The sequence below is a fragment of the Schistocerca gregaria genome, chromosome 8 (assembly GCF_023897955.1).
Source record: "Schistocerca gregaria isolate iqSchGreg1 chromosome 8, iqSchGreg1.2, whole genome shotgun sequence".
NCBI lineage: Eukaryota > Metazoa > Arthropoda > Insecta > Orthoptera > Acrididae > Schistocerca > Schistocerca gregaria.
Window position 1 is genome coordinate 268,703,941 of NC_064927.1, and position 17,559 is coordinate 268,721,499.

A 17,559-nucleotide genomic window follows, 5' to 3' on the forward strand; every position below is an offset into this window, starting at 1 on the left:
AAATCGATACTTATTTTGAACAGTACTGACACATAGGCATTTCTTACCACTTTCGTTCAACCAATACGTCACCGCTTTTTCTTTGTCTGATAAGGTAATTGTAATTGCTGGTGTTACTTTCGGAGATAATTGATGATGGTAGGTGACACTATCACTCGAAGAGTCTTCATGAGTGCAACTTTCGTCGGTGTCTTCACCGTCTCTAGATTCACAGTCTGCAATATCGAGTGTTTCAGTTGTTTCTAGCCACATGTCTGCACCATTTACATGCTCGTCTAGAAGTTTAACAACCATGTCACACAACACAGTCTTCATGCGTAATTTCTGTTGATTGCTTCATTTGGCATCTGTGGTATATCTCCATGGCAAGCAGCAAAACATTTACAGGGTTCGCCATCACCTGTGAGGGGAGATTGAATGTTCACCGTTAAGTGGCTTGTGGAGTATAGATGAACATGTACAGTACATCTTTCACATCTCTAACCAGTTTCAGGATGGTATGTTTTTAAATACGTACCAAAAATTAAAAGGACGTGCATGCCACAGAAACGAATATTCGTTTCCCCTTTCCATCAAAACCGTGCAGCGATATTCCTCTTTAGTGAACGCCACAATAAGATGGCAGCACTTCTCGACCATGTAAACAATGCTAGGGACTCGCCATTTCCAGGGGTGGCCAGCCATCACTGCAAGCGCCAAGCAGGAAACACAGCCATGTTCGTGATTTTTTTTTTAGGTGACTTCCAGTTCATGTCAGCAGCTACAATTTTGCATACGGACCTTTTGCACAGTTAAATAACAGTGCTAAAAGAAGCAATACATGTTTCGGCATGACAAGTCTGACCATTCCCTTGTAAGGCAAGGAACACAGAGAAGAGCTTTAAGTTTGGAAAATAAAAAAAAGAGGCATTTGCAAAGTTAGCTGTGAGGGTGTGTTTTAAGTGATGTCTGGTTAGCTCAGTTGACGACAAGAATGCCTGTGAAAACTATAGTTCCAAGTTTGAGTACCAGTCTTACACATTGTTTTAATCTGCCGGAGAGTGAACAATACATTCTGGAAATTTACTCATGTTTGTCTTTCCACATACATCATTTCATTAGGCTCTACTATTGCCTGTGTAATTAGTTGTCAAACATCCCAGTGAATTCCCGTCACTGCTATATGCAAATGCAACATACTCTACACTCTATGTTTATTACAAGACATATTACCATGTCTTCACCACCCTAAACCATTCTGAAACAACCGGAGTGTACTACAGAAAGTAACAATGAATAATCTGCACAATTATATGTACAGAACGTGCACTGCGATTATAATTAAAATTCCAGTTTCTAAATACTGTAAACAAAAGGACTGTTGTACCAAATGGCATCAAATTTGAACAAAATATTATCAAAGGGGAAAACGTAATGGAATATATATGCACGAAAATATTCCACTAGATGACATTGTAAGCATCTTAATGTAAATGAATTCAGTTACAAATGACAGTTTTACGTAACATAAAATAATATTTCATTATATATACTGGATGTTAAGTTTTGTTTCTAAAGGTATATGGAGTCACTATTTTGTCATTTACTGCTATACCAGTGATTTTATGCTAGGGATTGCAATAAGAAAGTTGAAGCGCTATTCTTGTTCAGATTAAATATTATGAAACATATTTGTCTTAGTGATGGTGAAAGAATAAATAAAAAATCTATAGAATGGAAAAAAGATTGATACAAGTTTTGACATTTTAAGTTCAATATTAGACATAACAAAATCAGTATGAAGGTGCAGACTCTGGGGCAGTGGAACTAAGAAGTCATAAGAGCATCTGAATAATAATAATAATAATAATAATAATAATAATAAAACCAAACAATGGCAAATAATAACAAGAGACAGAAATTTCAATAGAAGCTATTGCAATCCATTTTTAAATGGGCTGAGGAAACACCAAGGCAATGTGTCTTCACAAAATAATGTAATGGGTGCAAAAAAGAAACAATGCCTCAATTGATGCAGCAACGGTGAGAGTTGAATCCACTTTAAGTATTGGAGGGAGGAGTACAACAACAACAACAACAACAACAACGCCTCATATGCTGGTTGGAGTCCTGGCAAAGCACGTACAACAGTTACACCTAATAGCTGAAGAAGAGAACTAGGTCTGTTGCAAAAACAGAATAAAAACTTATCCAAAAATCCAGAAACATATTATCAATCACCACAACGAAAAAAGTTTCTAGAGGAGGACATTATTCTGAACTGGATTTCTGAAAAATCTTTAGAACAGCCAGTGTGGAATAATGACTTCGTTTTATAAATTTGTATCAACTGAGGACCCGGCAGTATCTAAGTTAATAAACAAAGAGAAAAACTTAGATATCACAACTACAAGGTGTGCTCAAAAAGAAAATGAACTTTTGCTGTATCAGTTTTATTGCTTATTGTACAACATTTCAAGCACTGTTCCCTTCAAAATAGTCCCCTCTAATGGCAATAAACCATTCCCTTTATTCCTTCCAGTTTTGAAACACCTCCTGGAACACATTTTGTGGGACAGCATGCAGGTTTCTCGTCACATTGTCCTATATCTCCTCTATAGCTTGAAATTGATGTCCTTTCAATGTGTTCTTCAGTTTAGGAAACAGGAAAAAGTCTACTGACGCTAGATCTGGAGAATACGGTGGATGGAGCACAACGAGAATGTGATGTTTTGCTACATAGCTGCAGAAAAGCAGTGATGTGTGAGCTGGTGCATTGTTATGATGTTACATCCAACTCTCATTATCCTACAATTCAGGCCTCTTCCTGCACACAGCATCCCTCATGCACACTAGGATTCCCTGGCAGACTTCCTTGTTTACCATCTGACAACATGGCACAAATTCATGATGGATAATGCCTTTGTAGGGGAAAACAAAAAAAAAAAAAAAACTTATGCATGCTTATTTTGGATGAGGTGACCCTTCACTCGCCCACTGCAATGACTGCAGTTGCAGCATCATACCAGCACACTCACATCTTATCACTTATTACGATGTTCTTAAGAAAGTTTTCATTGTCATTAACAGCGGCAAGCAGTTCCTTGCACATTTCAACACAGGTCTGTTTCTGATCTACAGTCATCAAACATGGTACAAATTTTGCACTGACACGACACATCTCAAGTTTTCACTCAAAATTTGATGTCCACCTCCTCAACAACTTCCCTAACAGTTAAATGATGATCTCTGCGAATCACAACACAAACGCTACCTACATGGTCATCATCTGTTGATATGTAAGGATGTCCAGACTTGGAATCATCGCAGACTGACATTCAGCCCGCTGAAAATGTTTAAAGAACTTGTAGCAGTGCGTGCTACTCATACAGTCCTCCCCATATGCTTGGCTAAAGTTTGTAGCAGAATTCCACACACACACACACACACACACACACACACACACACACACACACAGTTTTTTTTACAAAAATTATCTCTGTCTAAGATGAAACTGTGACTGACAAACTGTCATGGCCTTGTTCTGAGACAACGCAGAAATTTCAGTCACTACACACACACACACACACACACACACACACACACACACAAACACACACACACAAATGCAGTAGTTTATAAGATAGAAATGAAAATTGCATAAAATCACCACAGAATGTAGGTAGGTACAAACTTGTTGACCAGGTCCTGTAGCTTCTGGATGGGTTCTGGTTCACCATCTTTCCCACATGCTAAAACTTCCTTGCTGTCATAAACTCTGATGACACGATCAGCAGTGTTCACCAGGAAACAGCTGTCAATAAAAATTAATTATATCTATGAAAACATTTAATAAATTATACAAAAAAGCCTTCAAAATAAACATGTGGGTAACACAGTTAGAAACAAACACATAAGGAAAATACTTGCTAGAGAGATCATGAATATGGTACATATCCTTGTACATATAACAAATGGTTTGAATAATCTGAGTCAAACTAAAATTCCTGTACCTTACAACAATGACAAAATCATATTATTCTGTAATTTTTTCCACACCTACCACCTCACAGGAAGCACATTAACAAAATCTATTATTACACAAAAAAGTGTAACGGGTGCCAATAAGGAAATATGGCAACAGGTATTTACTTTTGAAGGCAACTGCAGAAGAATCAGAGTCTTATAGCTAACTTTCCTCCCAAAGACTGTTTTTCAACCTTTTCAGCAACACCTAGAAAACCTTGTTTCAGTCCCACTACAGGTATATCCTATCTTTTACCAGAGCTTGAGCTACTTACCACCATGCCAAAAGCTAAGGACCAACCTACCCACAATCCTTCCCACCCCTCCCAAAAGCAGTAATACACTGCCCATCCCCTCTATGAAATAATCATATAGTCCATTCTTTCTCCACAACTACTCCCAACCCTTTGCTACATTGACCATACCTCTATAAAAGACTGAGGCACAAGACCTGTGCAATATATCCACACAGCACATCCCATTCCAATCCCATCATATGCTTACTCTATCATATCAGACACAGGGCTATCTGTGAAAGTAATCACATTATATACCAGCACAGCTGTAGCTTGTGCAGAGTCTTTTACACAGGTAGAACCAAACCCAGCCCCAACCCAAATTAATGGCTAACATCAAACTGTGATCATGGGCAGAGCTGACAACCTAATGGCAGAGCACACACCTGGACACAGTATTAACTATAACAGATGCTCTATAGTCTGTCACCTAGATCATTCCTTGCAGTACCAGCTTTTGTGTACACTGTAGATTAGAACTGCCATTGCAACACATTGTTTTGTCCCACTCCTCCAGGTCTCAATATCCACTAACCAATATTCCACACTCATCTTCACCCATTCTACACTCACAGCCTCCCTCTCTGTTCTCTCTCTTGTTTCATGACAACTCCTTTTCATCGCAGAACAACTGTAACTCAAGTTAATTATGAAAGGGGGGGGGGGGATATAATTCACTGATATAAATGGAATAGCACATAATATTGTTTATTTCGGGTGATGAATTATCAAATTAAAATAATGATGATCAGCAAGTGAGCTGTATGAGCATTTTAATGCATAAGTACTTAAAATCTCCATAAGGGTAAATAATGGAAGTCCCTGTTTTCTTCACAAAACTGGCATCACAAAATTAGAGAGAGGTGTAACCCTTGAAACAAAACTTGTTGGAAAAGAGCTGGCATTGTAAAACGTGGCAAAGAAGAATTCCCCCCCCCCCCCCCCAACCCAAATGGGTGTAATGGCCATAGGTGATATATCTTCTCAGGAATAGCGACCAACACCACTAGTACAACACAAACTGAATAAGTAGGTCTTTATTATGAAGAACAAACAGCACTACATGTACAGAACCAGGGAAACCAACATAGCAGACAAGAGGACAAACAAACGCACAATGCAATGGCAATGCACATTAAAACAATGTGTAAATGCCAGAAAGCAATGTAAGACAGAGGAACCTCTTTATACAACAAACAATTGGGATAGTAAGCGTTATCGGCATTACAATCAACAAGATAATATTACAGTAACATAACACAGTATCACAATAACATACAAAATGTTAAGCCACAGAAGAAGGGTGGAAACAATGCCACAAAAAACATAAGAAAGGGGTAACTTATTTATTTATTTATTATGTGTCACACTCCCCTACTCCTTTTTCACTAACACTCATGTGTGTTTGTGGGGCCAATGGTAAGTTTCCAAAAGGGAAAGGCGATGTAATTCTACCTGTCTGTTAACAGTAAACTCAAGAATATCTCGGAGGTAACTCATTATTCCCATCATTTTTAAAATGTTAGATGATTGGCCCTTAGGTTCTTTATGTAAAATTTTTACACTTTATCAGCCAAACAATAGGTGTCATCAATAACAACAACAACAATACTGCTACTACTACTACTAACTCTATTTAATTTGTGCATCCTCGAACCTCTGTTAATTATCTACAGTATCCAAACTTTCTACACATCTAGGGACAGAGAATCTGCCTATTAGCCTGTATACATGATTCACCAGATAGTATGTGTGAAAAGGAGAAGCTTTTTCTCAAATGAATCAAGCTTCCTACATTCAAGATAACTTCTTACTAGAAGCTTTTCTCTCTCAAGGAAACTCACTGTATTTGAGTGCAAAACATGAAAAGGTATCTTGCATCAAGCAGACATAAAAAGTGCGGCAGTGAAACGGATGATTTGGGAACCCTGTGAATCTAATGCTACATTAGGAATTGAATATAGAAGTGGTGCCGTCTGAACAATAAGCATTTTCCATTGACTGCTGAAATTTATTCCTGAAATTCAACTTAAATATAACAGGTATAGTTGTTCCACCTAAAGTGACATTTGAAACTTTGTGCCATTCCAGGACTTGAACCCAGATTTCCTGCTCATCTTGAGCAGTCGCTTTACAACTTAGGCTATCCAAATATATTCCCCTGACTGACCAAAACTTCCATATGTCACACACCTATCTATTTATTCTCATACATTTGCCACTGACCCTGATACTGATATCCATTCAAAATGGCACTACCGACCGGTAAAAAACATCCTGCTGCTTAAAGGCATATTACAAAAATGATACCCCATTTCACTAATGTCCCCAAGCTTCAGTAGGATACTGGAACACATATTCAACATTATGAATTACCTTAAAAAAGAAGAAGAAGAAGAAGAAGAAGAAGAATTAGAAGAAGAAGAGGGAGAGAGAGAGAGAGAGAGAGAGAGAGAGAGAGAGAGAGAGAGAAATAGTCAGTATGGAGTCAGAAAAAAAATCATTATTGTCAAACACAACTGGCACTTTATTCTCATGAAGAAATGAGTGCTATCGACAGGAGATGTCAAACTGATTCCATAGTTTTAGAGTGCCAGAAGGCTTCCGAAACCATTCCTCACAAGTGTCTTCTAATCAAACTGTGTGCCTATGGAGTATCGCCAGAGTTGTGTGTGGATTCATGATTTCTAGACAGAAAGGTCACAGTTCATAGTAACAGATGGAAAGTCATTGAGTAGAACAGAAGTAATATCTGGCATTCCTCAAGGAAGTGTTATAGATCCTCTGCTGTCTCTGCTCTACATAAACGACATAGAAGTCGATCTGAGAGGTCTATTAAAGAGACTGCTTACACCACACTTGTCTGACCTCTTCTGGCGTACTGCAGTGCAGTGTGGGATCCGCATCAGATGGGACAGATGGAGGACACTAAAAAACTTAAAAGAATGGCAGCTCATTATGTATTATCATGAAATATGCCATGGACACAATACACAAGTGATGTGGCAATCATCAAAACAAAGGCTTTTTTGTTGTAGCAAGATCTTCTTGTGAAATTTCAATAATCAAGTTTCTCCTTTGAGTGGGAAAATATTATGTTGGCACCTACCTACATATGGAGAAACGATCATCATGACAAAATAAATCAGAGTACGCGCAAAAAGACTTAAGGACACACTTTCCCAAGCTCCGTTTGAGAGAGAAACAGTAAAGAAATAGTTTGAAGGTGGTTTGATGAACCCATTGCTAGGTATTTAACTGTGAATTGCAGAGTAATCATCTAGACATAAATGGCTGTGCAGCATACATTTCGGGCTCATTACAATATTGCTAGTCAAGCCCCAGTCCTGCCAGCACATGGTATCAAAGTGTCGGTACAGAATTATCAGGAAATGGGTGATACAGTGTGGCAGATGGGTGGAAGTGCAAAACACTTGTGCACATCAGAGGATGTTGCAAGAGTGGAAGAAACCCTCAGCTGAAGTCCAAGTGGTTCTGCACACAACCATGAGCTGCAGCTTGATATATCGGATCACAGTGTAAGGCTAACATTGCACAAGAAACTGCAACACCAACCAAACAAAATTCAGCCGAACCTATGTGACAATCTGATCATGAATGATGAGGTCCATTTTTGTGTGTCATGCTTTGTTAATAACTGAAACTTTAGATGCTGGTCACATGAAAAGCTTGAAATGCTTCATGAAACACAGCTTCCCAGTCGGAAAATGGTAGTGTGGTGTGATATGTAATTTTTTATACTCATACAGCCTTACTTTTTGAAGACTATTATGGAAATGCTGTTACTGCATATACATATCATATGTCCACATGTTGAACCATTTCCTCATGTGACAGCTGCCTGACCTTCTTGCAACTGCTAACGCATTCATCCAACAAGATGGAGCCACATGCCATAGCTTGTGGCATTCAATTAATGCACTACAGAACATCTTTCCTGGTCATCTTGTCTTCAAGAACTGGGAAAATTTCATGGCCTCCAAGATCCCCTGACATTTCAGTGTTTCATTTATTCCTTTGGAGTCATTTGAAATATCGGATCATCTGGTGTGACCCTCTATACACCATGTAGGAAAGGAAGACTCAAATTCGGTAGGAAGTTAATTGAATGCCAGTGCCAACCCTGCAAGATGTGATGTCTAAAGACTTGAAATGTGATGTCTTTTTCAAGTGATGAGTATTTTAAATTGTAAGCATTGTAATGTCATCATATATTTCTTTTATATATAAGTGAATACATTTATATCATTGGCAGAGCTTTCAAAATCATCTGTTTCACTTCTGCATCTGTCGTATTATTCTTCCTCTTTATCTCTGCCTCCAAAATGAGCAACACTGAACTTTAAAACAAGCAGTTCCTTAACCTCTATTAATTTCCACAAACAAAAACAGTTCTGCCAAATTCCTCCACACAATGAAGAAATCTGCACATTTTATTTCAATCAAGACTCAAACAATCAATGTCAATGCAGAGGCAACAGTCCTCCACAAATGCCAAGCAACAACTCACACAATAACTATAAAACAAATATGTCAAGCTTTATGAAAACAAGATGAAAAAGAATGCAACAGTGGGGAGTTGGTGAGGAGATGGAGAAAGAGGGGGAGGGTAGGAAGGAGGGGGGAGGGGAAGAAGGGGGTAGGAAGGAGGGAGGAGGGGAAGAAGGGGGGTAGGAAGGAGGGGGGGAGGGGAAGAAGGGAGATAGGAAGAAGGGGGAGGGGAAGAAGGGGGTAGGAAGGAGGGGGGAGGGGAAGAAGGGGGTAGGAAGGAGGGGGGGATGGGGAGAAAGGGAGGGAAGGAGGGGGAGAGGGAGAAAGGGAGGGAAGGAGGGGGAGAGGGGGGAGGGAGGGAGAAGTGGGCGGGCAGGAGAGAGAGATAGAGAGAGAGAGAGAGAGAGAGAGAGAGAGAGAGAGAGAGAGAGAGAGAGAGAGAGGAGAAAAATTGTTACTTACTCTCCACGTCGAGCAAATTCAATACTTTTAACAGCAGTTGCACTGGTCGTACCCTGAGTGACTTTGAATGAAGCTTTGAGTTCCAGTCCTGGTGTTGAAAGAACCAGGACCTTTCCGCGTGCGTTGCCGGTATACACATGTTGACCACGACGATCAAAAGATGCCACTATATTTAAGTCAGACTGTAATAAAAACAAAATAACTATATTTTTAAAATCTGTATGTATTAGGAGTTCTCTAGAGACATTGATATTGTACTACTGCAAATCTTGACATGTTAAAACCACATAAATTGTAGGATCCACAATCATCACATTCAGCTTTACAGCCATCAACAGATCTTGTAAGGCAGCAAAACAGACTATGTTCAAATAAAATACAATATGAGAAAGTGTGAATTCCAATTTTTATTAAGATGCCAAGCTCACTGGTTTCCTCCACAGGTCAAAGCAACTTCATTTCATGTTAAAACTCCAAGTACAAAACTGGAGGGGGATATTACATTATATTTAAAAACGATCCCTCACTCGCAGTAGGATAACAACTTTAAACACATTTACCAAAATTCTGTAAAGAAATTATCTTGAGACACAAACTACAGTTCCAATGTAGCATATAAATCTGACTTAACACATGCAACCAATAGAACACACATTGTAACAGAAGTAAAATAGTTCTGTGTCAACTACACAGTAACTATTTTACAGAGCATGAAATGTAAGAATGTCACTTGTAACCAAGCTGTGCATTTATTTATCAATTCTTATTTTTTTTTATTTATTACATTCTGGTACAGTATATCCAGCTCCACTGTGAAGTCAACTGAGTGTTGGCTACCATGATGAACATATGCCAATGTGAGCATTCTCAAATGTAAGTTTAATATTGTGGTCAAAATTGAATATTGTGTGAGGACAAAATAATCACAAATAAAAACTGTGATAACCGTACTAGGAAAGTTGACTTCGTAATAATTAACAATTGCTGTTTATAAGGATTGGTAGGTGAAGGCCAATGTAAAACTCGGTTTAATGTCAGTTCCTTGCAAAAACATATTATGTAATGATAGGCAGCCGAAGAAAGCGTTCTGCCAGCATCAGACACCTGTCACAGGCAAAATATTATATGACTGCAAATTTGTGAAACATCCAACTTACTATTCAAATTTGGCCTTGAGCAGTTATAACAAATTCACATACTAAAATGCAGGACACGCTCATACAAACAGAGAACAAAAGAAAGAATGATTATTGTGATAATGATTTATAAGGAAGTCTGTATGTGAGAATGACCAATGTTGGTCAGGGCATTTCTCACTTCCTGATACCAAAGAGCTGCAATTATCACCTATTAAATTACCTAAAAAATTATTCTGATTGCTTTAAATCAAAATATGCCAGAACATCATTGCCATCAGTCCTAAAAGTTTTGAGACTGGATTAATAAAATATAGAGCAAAGTTAAGAGGCTGACTTTAATGCTTCAGGTGTCGTACATAGTCTCCCCCATATGAGTACAACATACAGGACATTCATACAGCCTTGTGAAACTGTCAGAATGTCCTTCCTTGGGATGCTGTTCAACACACTTAATCACATTCACACCTCCTTCAATACTGATGAATCATCAGTGACCAATTCTGCATTTTGTGAATGTGTGGTAGCTTTATACTGATAACACCAACTCACATCACCCGTGATGATTTTTTATTGAAAAGAATTTGCATTTAGCATTTAGTCAAGAGGTGGCAGGTGTTCACACATTACTGTTTCTTTTCACAAATCAAGATGCATGGGACAAACTTTGCACACATTTTCTCTACTTCAAAACATTCACACAGTCACACCACACACACACACACACACACACACACACACACACACACACACACACACACACACATGCACGACCACTGTCTCTGGCTGCTGAGGCTATATGGTGAGGAGTAATCTATCCTTTTCATAATACTGCCATTATTCCATCCCAAATTTTCCAATATTTGTTGTTCACGACTGTTAGTTCAAGCTGCAACAATAGTGGGAATAAAATTAATCTTGGTACCTTTTGAGTGGACGGTGTAGTGTAAAAGTCTAATGTTTCAGCCATTTTTGCAGGTCACCTTAGTCAGAGTTCGGGTTATAAATTTATGTCGCAGCAGCATACTAATAAGCTCAACAGAGTTACTGAAACTGATAATGGCCATGGAAGCCAATGGTCATGCATTTTTGAGTGCAGTATATTTTAACTTACATCTTCATCTAAAGGCACTATTTGATGTGAGCCATCTGTAGTAACAAGCACTGCTGCATGTCTCATGGGGCACACAAGGAACATTTTGTCATTACGAGGGTTGAACTGCACCTGAAAAACAAAGATAATTACATTGTTTTAAATAGAGGGTTTGCTAAAATGACTGCAACAAGTTCCCTGAAATACACAGTTATATAAAACAAAGAATGTGCCAATCATGCGGCAATGTCTTATGCCTGAGGCATTAGGCATAAAAGGCATGTTTACACATTACCATCTAAAAGCTGCTTTGCTCCCTAACAAAGCGTGAGATCTGAAGTTTGCTGGACTGAAAACATACGACGTAAGAGGCCCCTTGCTTTGTGACTACTCTCATCACTTTTCAACAGAATACCACAGTTGTACTCAGCAAGTGTGTAAGTAGCAGTTGATTTGCACCTCTACTGTTTTACACCTTTTTGTATGCTGAATATGAGTTCTCTACAAGTTTTCAGCAGTACAAAAAAATTTTAGAGTTAGATTTTTACGAATAAACCAGGTTGTAATTTATTGCTAAGGTTGTTTCTAGTAAGAAAAAAAAAGTGGCCAGTGAATAAAGTAGTATTTTGTCACAAGTGTGTATCACATGGATGTATGCAATATTGTGAAACATTTATTGGCATTTACTTCATATATTCCACATGCGCAATGGCTCAATGATGCACATTAATAAGACAAAGAGAAGAAAAGCCTCACTGTGGAGTCTACATCTGAGACAGACAAAGAATATCCACCGCAGCAGAGAAACATGTGGAACTGACAAGCATGCCAGAAGCAGAACTTCAAATAAGACATTATTTTTACATTGCAAATGTTTCTGTGTTTCTGCACTGATCTTAACATGGTACATCTTTGTGTGTATGGGTGTTGATCAGTAGGGGAAAGGTCAGTTATGATGGTTTCTTCAACAATGAACAAATCGCATCAAGAGAATTTTTAATATTACTGTAAGTACATTGTGAAATGAAAGTCCATCAGAACAATGATAAACTACTGTGGTTGCCATGTGAATGTTAAGCTGATGCCTACTGAAACTGAAATTACAAATTTTGTGAAACTGCAATCAAGAGAATCTTTAAAAGCACAAATTGCCATGATCAATTACAGTGTTTCAGCGTAGTATAGACAAGGGTATACTGGAATCTATCACAAACAAATTTCTTTCTCCATTGTGACTGCGATCTTAGTCACCAGGTACACTCTGAACAATGTCTGAGTTTTGAAGTTGTCTGTGGTGTCATCAAGCTGGAGATATCCAGTCTTGGCTCTGTTTGGAGATCTCATGTGCAACTCGAACCCAAGGTCCTCCAGCTCTTCTTTAAGGTAATCAGGTTGCATCGTCAGTGGCATGTTGCAAAATACAGCCTTGATCACCTTTCTGTGTGCATGCCATAATCATAAAATGGCCACTGGTTTGCCGCCTCACCCGTCATGTGGCTTTAGTCATCACCACAACAATTGAGGATGTTGATCCACACCAGTCTTTTCCCGCAGATTTCGCAGTAAAGGCTTCCTTGTCTACCTGAATACCTGTGGTGGACTCTGCTCCATCCACCTGGAAGGTTGTTGGCTGTGTGAATTAGGGCCAAGATCTTCACCTGCAGTAACTAATGCACAACCGTGTCAGTAAAATTTTAAATAATGACAAAAATGTCTGATTTCTGGGCTTGAAATTCTCCTAAATGGCTCATATTCAATGTGTGTGTTTTTAAATGAGAGTCTAATACTCTGTGATTTAAGAAATTCATTGCACATTCTTGCACGTAACATAATTCCTATTGCGTAAAAGGAAATTTACTTTGAAAGTAATGCTTTTCAAATCACCATTCACAATATTTTCCAGCGATCTGCCAGAAATAGTTCATTTCAGCAGTTGACAGAGTGTGCCAGAAAACAGGCGTTATTGTGTGTGTACAGCTACAATGACTTAGGAAGCCCATATATTTGTACATGTAAAACATTAAAGAGATCTTAAATTATGTCATAAAAGAAACAATAGTATCTTCTGGGATACTCCAAGAGCATCAGAATTCTGTAAACCATACTAAAATGTGCATAATTTGGTTTAAAATACAGATTCGGGCAGATACAAAATGAAGTAGGCCTCAACCAGATATTGGGCTTTTCAGTGTGGTTTTCGAGATTTAAATTTTCCTAGAGTACCAGTACTGTATCTAATATCTGCATCTTTATTATGTCATAATGCCAAACATACCAGAAAATGAAATTCAGTGAACAGTTGAAACTAGCCAATAGTGAGGAATGAAACACTTTTTTTCAAGTAAATTGACTGCCTCAGCAGAAAAGATGATTAAAAGCCAAATTTCTTTAAATTTTGAAAATTTATTGGCTGTGATCCAGCACCCATATGCTACTTAATTACAGAACCGTAGTGGCTGTATATACATTCTGTAACCAAATTTCTTTAGCAAGCTGACAATAAAAATTTTGATTGTTCGGCAAGGCGATTAATGCTTGACTGTTAAAAAGGTGGAAATAAAATAAAATCTGAAAACTGAAACTAATAATGTGTTTTAGCCTTCCGGAATAATGTGGATGTATTTTAATTCATTTGATAGCTCCCAGCCACAGAATCAATTTTGTTTTCATTTGACGTGAGAGCTGTAATCGGAGAGAAATCAGCAAAATCACTAAATGTAAATATGGGTCACATGAGACTATCCCCCTTTGCACTACAACTCGAGGCTGCTCTGCAGATTCTGGTAGCAGATTCTGGTAGCTTGGGCACAACAGAAAAGATTTTCCGGGTAGCATCTGGTTGCTTGCTGCTATTGCCTATACAGCTAACAGCGACACTTCATATAGCTAGAAATGAGAGAAGCACTGCTCATACGAATCTCAACTGCACATGCGCATGAGCCCGATGGCAACTACTCAAATAAATCTAATGTAAAAAGTTGTGATGTCAAGCTCATCACAAGCATTTTGTTTTATGAAGCATTGCATAGTCTTCATCCTCAGGCCTTTGACACATTTTGCTGTTGGCAGCCACTTGTGTGAACACTGTATTCTGTTGTTGTATATAGTGCATTTCCCTTGTAACCTAAGTTTTACTTTCATTATTTTCTCTTTTTTATATTTCATTGCTGCAGTAGTATTCCCCAGCAGCAGGTTACAGTAAGTCTTTGTTAGATTATTGGTTATTACCAGTCAAAGTTAAAAAAATTAACTGAAAAGCAAAACAATGAAAACCTCCTGGATTTCTAAAAAAATTCCCAGCTTTACTCCAGATGAAAAAATTCCCCAGGTTTTTCCTGGATTTCTCGGCGCGTATACACCCTGTTAGAGCAGCATGAGCAGGGTCCTCCAGCCACCTTGGATTTTGACGATCTAACGTGGCAAGTGGACAGAATTGGGCACGACATTCCTCAAGAGGACATCCAACAACTGTCAATTAATGCTACGCCAAATTGGTACCTGCATAAGGGCAACAGATGGACCTATACATTAATGACTTATTACTCAATTTCTGAAGCTCTTCCTCTCATCCAATTTTTCTCAAATTTTAAATCATTTGTTTGTCTGTAAATGTACATCACATCTATTGGTTTCCATCTCATTCCGATAGTTCCTCCGTCGTGCATTGTTTCTGTCGTCTTAGAGTGAACATTCTTTCCTTTTTCTGTTCTCTTTTCATCCTGCTGAAAAAATTCCTAAAATTTTAGGTCCAGATTCAACAGTGTTTTCAAGCACATGCGTATATCAGCCAGGCTCTAGCTATTTTTGCAGCAGGAGAGACGGCGCTCTCCATCAGTCATTAAAAAATGAGTGTAGTCTTTGTTTTCCTTACCTTGAGGATTGGTGATGGAAAACGATACTTCTGGTCACATTCTCCAGATAGAACATCCCAGGTGCAAACATTATTGTCTGTTGAAGCACTAAGCAGCTTATGTCCATTCCTTGACCAACTGAAATGTGCAAAAATAAAAACAGGCCATAACATTATAAGGGAATTTAAAAGATAAACTTTTATGATCTACACTTATGTAGAAAAAATGTAATTCGTAAAACAGTGTGTCCCAATAGTGCACTAAGTGATCATATTTGGTTGCATCCGTTCATATACTACTATGAACTACACAGTTGAAGGTACAATAAAATTCTATTTCTGAAGAAACTAGATTGTCTTAACTCCAAATAACACCTTAAACGCACTAAAATATGAGGCTGAAACAGGGTAATTAAAAAGATAAAAAAATGTAAAAGTCTGCCTGTGTGAGAAATGTGTACATGTAACATGGATTTAGAGGTCTGTCATTGTGGTTATCATATAAATATCTAGACATCTCATAAAAGTCTAGTTATCATGTAAAGTGTAGATATCATATAAAAGTCTACATCAGGGCCGGTGTCGTACTTATGATGGGAAGGAAATGGGTCTGTTTGCTACTGTGTCTATGCAGCCAACGGGAGAGCAGGAGACAAAATCTTTCAAAGGAATACTGTGGCATTCTCCCATTATCATCTCATTCTCCCATCATTATCTCACAACCTCTGAAACCTTTACACATTCACAAGAAACAGGCAAATATTTTATTAACTTAATTTAAGCTGTACTGTTAGATCATTACCTAACCATAAACTTATAATTCATGAAATATTCAGAACAAACAAATATATGTGACAATGAAGAGTATAAATTTAATGCTTGCAAGTAAAACTGATGCACTGCAACTGAACCTAGGTGTCGAGCTAAGCCAGTGATCAGACTGTTACAACAACCAAGTTTTTTTTTTAAAAAAATTTTATTTTAGATTTCTCATTTGTTGGCTTTGCCAACTCACAACCAAACAGTTAGGCCTACATTCCAACCTAGCCCAAAACTCGAGCTAATGTACAGTTAAGTTTGTCACCACCTTTCAGCTCCCAAATTCCTTGGCTTTGCCAACTCACAACAGAACATTCCAATGTAAGGGTCATTACCACAAAAACAAATCTTTCTTGTCCCAGCACAATACGTGAAGCAGAAATCTTTACAGGCTATTAAATCTATATAAAAATTATTAAGATATATATTGTAACATACTATACTGACAAAAATTTTATGATGTAATTTTAAAAACTGACCACAGAATGGACTGCCCCAGCTCCAGTATGCACAGTTGTAACAAGTTCAAAATAAATTTCTTAGGTAAACAGTAAAATATTATTTTCTAAAATACATACTTTAACTTAAAAAGAAATTGCAAAAGGGACTACGTTTTACAATATTCTAAACTCATGTACCCAAATTTTAAGTCGTGTTCACAGACACAAATGGTAATTGCTATAGTCACACCAGAGGGCAGCAGTAGTATTTTTATAATATTGACGAAGACTAGCAAGCAGCCATTTTGTCAAAAGACATTACTGTATGTAGTTGATGACTTGCTTGGGAGAGGAAAGGTTGCTATTAAGGTAAATTTTTGTCCATTGTTATCATCATTGTGTCACATCTGCGCCCATGACCGCTTTACATTTAGATGTAAGATAACATGTAATCATTTATGAATCAAAGGTATTGTTAATTCATTTCAATTAATTATATAACATATTATTTATAAATTTAATGTAACTGTTTAAATTCAACATTTTAGAAAATCTTTCATGCCCGTAGACATCACATCCATGGACATATTATTTATAAATTTAATGTAACTGTTTAAATTCAACATTTTAGAAAATCTTTCATGCCCGTAGACATCACATCCATGGATATGGTGTGTCCACAGGTATGACATTCATGTTGATGGATGTAACAAACATTAAGTCAGGCTACAAAACTTTGCACTTTTTCTTACTTTATAATCTATAATTTCTGAGTGTAATACATTACCTTATACTATAACTAAATATGCTTAATTGTAATAAGTCATTGTAAGAGCTAATTTTTTCTCTACACTTTATTTACTTTGCATATGATGTAGGATTGCATTATTTTATTACATATTATCAAATAAAAACCATCATATTGAAATTATTGAAGTGGGACCTA

General features: G+C 37.6%; 1 protein-coding gene across 2 annotated transcripts in view; it reads right to left on the bottom strand.

The window, feature by feature from the left end:
• LOC126284613 (retinoblastoma-binding protein 5 homolog) overlaps window positions 1–17,559 on the bottom strand; it is an 86,045-nt gene that overhangs the window by 41,036 nt on the left and 27,450 nt on the right. For both annotated transcript variants that reach the window (XM_049983678.1, XM_049983677.1), the window contains exons 4-7: window positions 15,376–15,493; window positions 11,526–11,636; window positions 9,276–9,457; window positions 3,674–3,793 (exon numbers count right to left, since the gene is read on the bottom strand). In XM_049983678.1, coding sequence (XP_049839635.1) covers window positions 3,674–3,793; window positions 9,276–9,457; window positions 11,526–11,636; window positions 15,376–15,493 — 531 coding nt within the window. The remainder of the gene's footprint in view (window positions 1–3,673; window positions 3,794–9,275; window positions 9,458–11,525; window positions 11,637–15,375; window positions 15,494–17,559) is intronic.